Source organism: Prenolepis imparis, unplaced genomic scaffold, assembly GCF_030444845.1.
Source record: "Prenolepis imparis isolate NDT839.2.m4 unplaced genomic scaffold, iyPreImpa1.0 SCAF_372, whole genome shotgun sequence".
Taxonomy (NCBI): Eukaryota; Metazoa; Arthropoda; class Insecta; order Hymenoptera; family Formicidae; genus Prenolepis; species Prenolepis imparis.
In genome coordinates, this window is record NW_028141530.1 from 1 (window position 1) to 10,779 (window position 10,779).

Below are 10,779 nucleotides of genomic sequence, written 5' to 3' on the forward strand. Positions count from 1 at the left end.
AACTTGCTATTCGTAAATTAGCTTTAAAGAATTTACCGAATGATAAAGAAAAAGTATATCAATTTGGAGATTAAAGTTTTATTTTCTATTATATTAATTCAGTATCATAGCACGAAAATGACAAACGTTTTTTAATTAGGCCAAGTCAATGCTTTATTAGAAAGTGGTAGAGAATTCGGTACTCCGTAAATTCGCTAGTTGCATAGATGTTATCTCAGAGAAGAATCAAATGACTTCTTGAAAAACGATTCCAACTTATCTCATTATGGCATTGCATGTTTATTTAAAACTTTAAATAGGTAAGGCATTTTTTTCTCTATTTTTTCTTTAAGTAAAAACTATTTTTCTTAGTAAATAAATCATGGGAGTAAACAAATCATGGCTTGACTTTCTTCGATTGTTGAAAGAATTTTTGTCTCATTATTCAGTTTTTATATTAGTTTCAAATTAATTAATTAATTTCTTCTAATAAGTAACTCTATCTTAACTTGACTTTCTTTTTCACGAGTGCGTTTGTTATCACTAAAATTTCTATAATGTTTATATTTTAACATATATATAAGATATATATATTTTTATTATCATTTTCTTCATGATCATAAAAATTTTATAAATTCCTGTATTTAAAAACATCTTATGAAATATTTTTTAATGCAAACGAATTTTCTGGATAGCATAATGCTATAAACTTTTGATTTATGACTGATAAAAATATGTACATACATATATAACACATATATATAACATATATATATACCTATATATATATACATTAAGTGATAAATAGTGTATATAAATTCTCACATATAGCAAAAGTGACAGCTTATTGCGCATATTATTCATAGATTGATTAATTGTCCCCAATTCGAAGTTCAACTGCACCAATCTTTCACTTCGATGTTTAGTAGCCGTTGAGCATGCGAATTATTTTAACTTTCTGATTTTCTATATAAATTTCGTTAAATGAAAAATAAATTACCGTGCAAGTTTTAAATAAAAATTAAAGCAGTGGTATCAACGCAGAGTACTAAAAATGTTTTAGATATTACAAACAATTTATGTAAATGTATCACAAACTTATTAAGTAACAAAAAAAAAATGAAATGAATGAAATCATTAATTTTTTAAATTCTTTCTTTTAAATCTAACAATTATATTATAATAATACATATTGTTTAATAATTTTAATATATCGTCTGAATTAAATTTAATTTTAAGTTTTAATTTGATTACATAACATTGATTTTTGAATGTGTGATGTAAAATTAATAAACTTTATATACATTTTTATTTAATTGAAACTCTCTTTTGTTTTACGTATTATATAGTTTTAATTACACAAATAGTGTATTATCTGCAATATATAACATTCAATTTTCTCCATGAAAAAAATGTTTTATTTGTGTAAAGTATATAAATTAGAGTATACGAGAATACTTTTCTTCGTAACTTCTTGGACCGAAGTTTCAAAGATCCTCCAGAATCCCTAGATTTCCTTGACGAAAACGTTATGGTCATTCTCGTTTGCGTTAACAGTTTTAGTAAAACACATAATGTTTGTAACGTTTCTAACATAACAATTTTCTCTTCTTGTAGATATTTTTATACTCGATCGGCTTTCATACGATTCTCGACTATGACCAATGTTCCATGTAATCTTCACAATGATTTAAATACCACTAATCGAATTGATGTTCCTCCATGTATCTCGATAAATTTTGAGTTTTCTCTTACTTAATAAAACTCTTAGTTGATAAAACTATTTCAAGATCGATTATAATGATTTATATAATCAAGCTATAAAACTATATAGTATATTTTCTTCGATTAAACTCAATGTACAATGTAACGAGTGTAGTATATTCGATTGTATCAAAAACAATAATATAAGCGTAATTAAATTTCGCAATTTTTCAAAATTTTCAAGTAGAAAAGCGATCGAATGAAAAAAAATATATATTATTATTTTACAAAATATTACTATCTTAATATTCTTAATATATTATTATTTTAACATTTAATTAACAAACTAACGTTTCATTAATATTTTTTGACACAAAATCAGCTATTTAAGACGTTTATACGGATTTAATGAACATATCAACGACGCACGAAAATCCATTACCTTAATTATTGATTGTATTGCATAAAAGTATTCAAATGGGATCTGCATTTAAGAACCTACGTTAATCTCTTTAATCATTATTTTAATACGATGTTTGAATTCGCTTGTTCGATAGCAGAACACAAAATTTATTGCAATAAAGTAAGCTAGAAATTTTTGATTATAATGAATTAAATTTATATGTCAAGATCTTTTCTTATTTCAAACCGGATCTTACTTTAAAAATGCGCCTCATATAGGATATACATATATATATATATATATATATATATATATATATATATATATATAGAATATTATTATTCGTGAAAACTGTTGGAATAAGTAACTGTTGGAAGAAACACTGAGTATCATCGATCAAGCTGAGAGAAATGAATCATAAAGAGAGGGCAGCAAATAAAGCATGATAAGATCGGTCTAGTCTGGGGAGTCAGTTACGATTGCGATTGCCACGAAAAAGGACAATGTTGCGCGTTATTTGATTCAAATAATATACTGTCATATAAACATCACACATCAATATGCACAAATAGTGGATTCGAAAAACATGCTTAGTATACAATATGCATAAAAATAGTAATCATAATTTTTTATATTTTTAGTGAAACAAAAAATATGACAAATATCAACGTGGATAATATTTGATGCTAGAATAGTGGTGAAAGTGACAGAAAACCTATAATTCTATAATTTTCGGATTGGTTATAAATTGTTCGTTTACATTTTTATTGATTATCTTTTTACGAAATATTAAAAGAAATTACAACAAAAATATATTATTATCTTCGATACAATCAAGTGAATACGTGTTGCTTCGTGCTGTTATTGGTTCCCATCGAAAAATTATAAAAATTACTATTTACTAAAAATTCCTTCATATGATCTAAGATATATATATTGTGATTGATTATAAAAAGATATATTAAAATGTAATATTGGAAGACAGTAACGCGATTCGCAAACTAGATTCTAAAGAATTCATCGAGCTCATAATAAAGTATCGAGTCGATTAGATCAAATCTGAATAATCCATAGAATAAAAAGAAAAAGAATACTGGTGACTAAAAATTGATCGCCAACATTCACCGAAGGAAGAGATTATTATGTTTAAGATGAGATTATGCGTTTTATTGAAAAGTTTTATGATGGTGAAAGCAGCTATCGCCATTTTGACAAAGAATCATACCGTCCCGGACAATCTTTTTACGCAAGTAAGAAATTTTTTTGTTTATTAAAAAACAATTAAATGTTATTACAAGTAATTGTGCAGTTTATTTGAGTAACTCAAACTCACACATGTGTAATATAATATAATATTACAAATTGTATAATAAAATAAAACTACACATGAAACTAAAAAGTACGATGCAATGAGAAAGGATGTATAAAGCTTGAAAATTTTATTTTGTTTATAAATGGATGTATAATATAGTACAAAGTTAAACTTCATTAAGACGAAATATTAAAATTTGACTGTATTATGTTTGTGTTTCTATTGCTATTTTTAAGAATAATAATTATTAATATTAACGAGATGTTCTGTTAATTTTTCACTATTTTGATACATACATACATACATAAACACACACACACACACACACACACACACACACACACACACACACACACATATATATATATATATGACACTTGAATTGTGTTTCATGTGATTTCTCATCAATTTGTAATAAAAACTAATTTACTTTATTAAATAATTATAATTATTTAATGATATAATAAGACTTGTAAATTAATTCTTATATAACTAAATTAATTCAAAGTGTCAGCGTCATTTTGATGTATCAAGGATAGTTGCATTTGTCCTATATACATATAAAGAAATGTCGACTATATTGGTATAATAAAATTCAAATTGTATTAATTAACTTTATAAGGCCAATAGTTAAATAAACAATATACGTAACAGCAATAACCAGCTACCCGCGTTTAAATTTATTGATGTATGTATATAATATTCGTAGTATATCCATTTATATAGCCATATATATTCTCATATATCGTAGCAATGTCAATCGAAAGTTTTTGGTATCGGGTTTTCCAGAATTTGTTTGGATTAAAAGATATAACCATAATCAAAAAGAATTTCGACAAGATTTTAAGTACAAAAATTTATATCATTTTTATAATCACACACATACACATAAAAGAGAATATTTTAAACATTTTTATTCTTGAAATACAAACGTTATTATTGAAATTTTAAACATAACTGACGGATTATTAAAAAGTAACCTCGTTTATTTTGAAAAGTTAAAACTAACGATTGCAAAAAAACTAATCATTAGCTATAACTATCAGCAAAATAGCTTCAGGAATCGAAAAGAGTAACATTTTCATATATCATTTATTAAAAAAAAAACGATTATTAATTCTTATTAAATAATCCTTATTCTGCCTATTCTGCGTGACATTCTTTTTAATATAAGAATAATGTTTGATATTTCGCAAGAAAATATGTTGAAAAATAATAGGAATAAATATTTTTAAAATGAAATTACATAATATTTAACACATTATAAATGAGAAATGGAATTATAAATAAAAATATCAAGGTAATATTATTAAAAACAAAAAATGTTATGTTCATTTTAGTTATTTCGACATATATATGTTATTTTTTATCAAAATCTTATTTATATATATTTTTATATATACGACTATTTTATTTATCATTAAAGATACCGTGGAATTTCTGGCCTAGTTGCCTTACTTATTTTTTTTATATGTTATATTTTATTCAGGATATTCCAGTGCCCAAAAACAACAATCATCTCATTTTACAAAATCTCCAGCCGGATCAGAATTATTCTGAGAGCGTGACTATAAGAAATGAAGTCGATGAAGTCGATGAAGTTACATTTGCAAATATGTCCATGAACCCAGAATCTTTTGGTAAGATGCAATGAATATATAGAACGTTAATAAAAAATTTACAAAAAATTTAAAAGTTGTAAGTATAATGTAAATTTAAGAGAGTAAAAATTAAATTTAAAAAAATATCAAACTATTTTCTAATAACAAAGATAATATAAAATTTATTTTCGAAAAGAGAGAAGAAAATGTATAAACTGTATGTAAAATAAAGCAGAATTTAGATAACACCATCAATTTCATTATTTTTTTGTTTGTTTTAAATCTGTCGCAAATAATATACTACTGACTTGTGAAGAAATAGGAAATTTTAGAAAAGGGTTTGGCACTTTATTGGAAGGTTTTTCGATTATAACTTAGCAATTACTTTTCTAACATAAGTCTTGAAACACATACACACATACACAGAGGTTTTATGTTATTTCATTATTTTAAAAACTTACGGTGTTAATTTTGTAACATATGTTTATTTTTCTCTTTTTTCTTTATTTTCATTGCACGTTATATTATTATTTTTTTTTTTTAATTTACCGAGATAATCAACTTAAACATATTAATATGTACAATCTTAAAATCTCTAGGAATAATTCCGAGCGAGCCAAGAGCATTCGTAGAGTTCAATGGATTTCTAAATGAAAAATTCAACATTTCTGTGACATTCAGGTGAAGAATCAAAGTTTACAGTCTATATCCTTTTTTTCTCTAAAATTTAACATAGACATATAAAAATATTGATTCTGTTAAAAATTTATTAAATATGAAAAGGCTAAATTTTATCTTACAGGTGGAATCAACCTAAACATGAAAACAAAGTGATACAAGGATATTCAGTGCAATGTTGGTTCATCGAGAACCTAAACAAAAATTCAAATCTTTGACGACAAAACTATTTTAACTACAATGGAATGCACAGAACATAATCTAAAACCTAATACAACGTACTATTATCGAGTACGAGCGCATACTAAAGCTGGTGCTGGTCCTTATACGGATTTAATGAACGTATCAACGACGCACGAAAATCCGATACCTCAATTATTGATTACAGTGAATAATACCATTGCAATATGGGATCTGGATTCAAGAACCTACGTCAATCTCTTTACTTTTAATATCAATATTATTGCAGTAGAAGTGACTTATTCTGTAGCAGAACATAAAATTTATTGGATCCAGGAGACCAATAATGAGTATGGGTCTATACAAGATTTAATGATATGGGATATGAATAAAAATAATATTACGAAAATAACTAGATTAAAAAAATATGCAAACTCTCTCTGCATCGATTGGATAGGAAGAAATCTATATTGGATGGAATATGACATCTCATTGTCAGCGAAATCCAGGAAATCCACCATTATAAAGCTGGACTTAACAATGTGGCAAAATGGCATAGTCAAATATGATAAGATCTTGAGCAGAGAGAAAAGGCTTGCTTATTTAACTACACAGCCATCTATAGGGTACGCTACCTTTTATTCACTAAAAAAATTAACACTTATGTGTCTTTCAGTTAAGAATTTATAGTATTTTCTAATTTTGCTGTAATATACTATGATTTTGTAATAAAGATATAAAGAATCATAAAATCATAAATTATCATAAAATTGTAATAACTTAAGCTTATTATTTTTTTAACTTCACGTTTAAAATTATGTTTTATAATAGACATATATAATAATATATATATTTTCCAGATTTTTCTATTGGATAGAAGTGTTATCAGATATGCAGGTTGTAATAATGAAATCGGATCTTGACGGAAGAAATGTGCAATCTTTTTTAAAATCCGATTTGACCTTTTGTTCATACAATGTATCATTATTAGAAATTTATTATCGAATGAAGCTTGACATCACAAATACAGAGGAGCCAATAATATACTGGCTGGATAAACACGAATTATTTGTGGCGAACATTAAAATAAATAAATGCAATTCAATTTCAATCGCTGAAATTGGCACAAACTTTGTGCCATATTTTTTAATTGATAAAACAAACATTTATTTAAGTGGACGTTATGGATATACATCAGATTTTTATCTTTATATTTTTAAAAAGAAGTATGCACTTGTCGACAGTGAAAAAAACGCATCTAAACACGTGCAAATAATAAAAAGCACGGATGACTTTTCTCCCATAATATCGTTTGGTAAATCATCCTTCTTACAACCATATCCTCGGAAGGAATGCCTTATATCTGATGAAAAAATTTATAATATTACAATAATAAAAATAACAGCGAACAGTATTGTTTTTAAATTTTATACGACCGAATCGACTCGCAAGCACAAATGCAAAAACAACATACCAACTCCTAAATATATCATCTACGTAAGCTGTTTGAATAATAACCTTAGTAACAAGTTCGATGAATTCTATATGCAGACATACGAGCGGCATTATGAAATTCAGAATTTAACACCGTTTACAAAATACAAGCTGAAGCTAGCTGTGAGCAATTTTTACTCTGATCAATTATCGACGAACCTGCAATTCAGCTCGGAAGTAATATTGAAAACTAACGTGAGCAAGCTCAATGCACCGGAAAATGTAACGGTTCAGGTTCTGACGCCAACTATAGCGGCAGTTTATTGGATGCCACCAAAACAGAACTGTGCGCCAGCAACTTATAGAGTATATTGGGAAACAATTAACTCGTGGAACAGTACGCAACCGATAGAAAAGACATTTATTAATAATAAAGTAGACAACAAATTTTTTACAATAATCCAATCGTTGCTGCCAGAACAGAAATACTTTGTATATATACGTGTGTATCCAGCCAACTACACCAATCTCTATAATGACAGTTTGAGCACAACCGTGTACACATACTCGGAACCGAACAATATAACTTTGAGCGAAGTTAACAAAAACAATATGAATATTTCGTGGATTCCTAGCGTTAATCTGACGATCCACTACGTACTGGAATACATAAATGATGTGATGCAAAAGTGGCAAATCGCAGATAATTTTGAGACGAATAATGATGAAACAGTAATGTATTATATAGAAAACTTGCTACCGGCAACTTTATACAAGTTTCGTTTAATACTGACATATCCTGAATACGAGAACTTTACATGGCCATCTGATGAAAGATTTATTTTTCAAACACATGGTAAGCAAATATGATAATATGTAGATATTTTAATATGCTCTGTTTATTTTACATACATATAAATGAATTACAGAATTTTAAGAATGAAATATTTTTAATGATAAAATTATAAGTAGAAATATTCAAATAAGACAAAAAAATTATAACTATATTTGTATGTAACAAAGGTGACGATTCGATAATTCGAGCTTCGCAATATAATCTAACATTGTTGTTAAGCCTTGCTGCTACCGTTATTGTAATCTGCATCTGCTACTTTATTTATTGTTGTAAGTATATTTAATACAAATTTTTTAAATTACAATTTATGATTAATGTAATAAGTGGAGAGATTTTTCAAAAAACATTAACTTATTTGTTTAAAGAGCAAAATTTAAAATTTGCAATGCATAATATTATTTAAATATATTATAACTTTATATAACAGTATACCGACAACGCAAAGAAGATAACGAGCAAGTTTTGACTAGGATTCTACATGAGGTACCTATCGGAAACGTTCAGCTCAATGCGCTATACAGTCCTGCGTTGCAATATAATCCAAATAAATTTATGCTGACTAAAATCAAACGTGAGCAAATCACACTAACGAAACACATTGACAGCGGCGCATTCGGATTGGTAAATTTTTCGTAACGTCATATTTTAAGTCATTAATGTTTAGATGTAGAAATGAGAAATACACATTTCTTAGTAAATCTTACACCGAAAAAAATGTTTTCTTGAAATGCATTAATAAATCCTCTTAATAGATAAGAATATTTCCATTTTTTAAATTGAGAATATATTTTAAATTTCTTTTGCAACTTCAGCGCCGCAATAAATAAATATAATAAATTAATAATAAATTTAAAATAAAAATTAATAAAATAAAATTATTTAAATTTTTAATAAATTTATAAGTTTACAATTAATATTAAAAATAATAACATAATAAGCAAAAATGTGTATTTAACTATGTCAAACACATAAAACATATATTCAATTATATGTGTAACATTTAAATATACATGAAATAAGTAACAAATGTCCATTTGTAAGACTGTTTTTTGTTATATCGATTAATAATTTTAATAATACACGGATAAAAAGACATCTCATCAAGTATATATTCTTGCATGTAAAGAATATCTCTTTAGAGATTTTCTCTCCTAAATTAAGAGGATCTTTTTAGCGCTTATTTTATTGGAAGATATTATAAAGATAAGTGGCATATACTTAAGATGAGAATACAATTTTTTCGGATATATAAATCAACTTTTTAAAAGAAATAGTAATACATTAATTTTTATGAGACATACATATGCACTTTATTTTTTATCGTTGAATTATTGAAAATAAATCAAAATATTTATGTATAATGTTATATAAAATTAAATTATCTTTTCTTGTTTAATAAAAGTTACATTAATTTTCAATATTTTGCAGGTGTATCAAGGGAATGTCAAGGATTTAGCAGAACCGGGATCAGAGACATCCGTTGCCATAAAAATGTTAGAAAAGTGTGCTTCTGTCGAAGAAAAAAAGAAATTCTTGCAAGAAGCTAAGCTTATGAGTCACTTCAGACACGAACATGTGTTAAGATTATTAGCTGTTTGCTTAGACGAGGATTCTCCATTACTCGTGTTGGAATTAATGGAAACTGATCTGCTAAAATATTTGAGAGAGTGTCGAATATTACAACCTTCTGATTTACACGCTTTGCGTCTACAAGACTTGCTCGCTATGTGCGAAGATGTTGCGCGCGGCTGTTGCTATTTAGAAGAGCTGCGCTTTGTGCATAGAGATCTCGCGTGCCGAAATTGTTTAGTGTCTGCGAGAGATCGTGAGAATCCTATTGTCAAAATCGGTGATTTCGGACTTGCTAGAGATATTTACAGAAATGATTATTACCGCAAGGTAGATTTAATTAATAAAAAAAGATGAAACTTTTTGAAAGTGTTTTTCTATTATAGCTTTTTATAATATTATATATATCATTAATCAAATATATATATATATATGTATGTATATATATATATATATAGAATTTAAGAAAAATGAAGACTATGCATATATTTTTGTATATATTTCTCCAATATATATGTATATAATGTATAATGCAAAATATTAGTAAACAAAATGTATAATGCAAAATATTAGTTTCTTGCTTAAAAATACTTATTGCAAAAATGGATAATTAGAATAAGATATTTGTCTTTGTTAAAATTTTATTTTAGGAAGGAGAAGGTCTGCTTCCTGTTCGCTGGATGGCACCGGAATCCCTAGTGAACGGAATAGTTACTTCTCAGAGCGATGTTTGGTCATTCGGAGTACTAATGTGGGAGATTACATCATTGGGTGAGCAACCTTACTCTACAACAAAATCTAATCTCGAAGTGATAAGTTACGTACGCGAGGGAGGCAAGTTGCAGATGCCTCTCGATTGTCCATCCTCATTATATCAGTTGATGCAGCGTTGCTGGGGTTTAGCAAATGCCAGACCAAATTTTAAACTTTGTCTGAACAATATTATAGATCTAAGAAGTGACGCAGAATTGCATCCAATATGAATATTATCTAGTTGGCACAATTAATTAATTAATTATTTGAACATGTGTATATTAAAGCGAAACAAATTTTTGCACATCTA

The 10,779-nt window shown here is 26.9% G+C and overlaps 1 protein-coding gene and 1 pseudogene across 1 annotated transcript; both read left to right on the forward strand.

Moving 5' to 3' along the window:
• The first annotated feature begins 2,700 nt into the window (after window positions 1–2,700).
• Window positions 2,701–6,537, forward strand: LOC145948401 (proto-oncogene tyrosine-protein kinase ROS-like; annotated as a pseudogene).
• Window positions 6,538–7,301: 764 nt separating this feature from the next.
• On the forward strand, window positions 7,302–10,779 carry LOC145948400 (proto-oncogene tyrosine-protein kinase ROS-like). Its single transcript, XM_083058091.1, has 5 exons — window positions 7,302–8,147; window positions 8,315–8,416; window positions 8,575–8,768; window positions 9,576–10,046; window positions 10,367–10,779. Exons 1-5 carry the CDS (start codon window positions 7,403–7,405, stop codon window positions 10,697–10,699), a joined length of 1,845 nt encoding a protein of 614 aa, XP_082914217.1. The 5' UTR covers window positions 7,302–7,402; the 3' UTR covers window positions 10,700–10,779.

What these genes read in the sequence shown, in the direction of transcription:
- LOC145948400 (XM_083058091.1), top strand. Translation starts at nt 7,403, where the DNA reads ATGCAGACATACGAGCGGCATTATGAAATTCAGAATTTAACACCGTTT. An exon ending in ACAGCGGCGCATTCGGATTG is followed by an intron (nt 8,769 to 9,575) that starts GTAAATTTTTCG and finishes AATATTTTGCAG; the next exon opens with GTGTATCAAGGGAATGTCAA. An exon ending in GAAATGATTATTACCGCAAG is followed by an intron (nt 10,047 to 10,366) that starts GTAGATTTAATT and finishes ATTTTATTTTAG; the next exon opens with GAAGGAGAAGGTCTGCTTCC.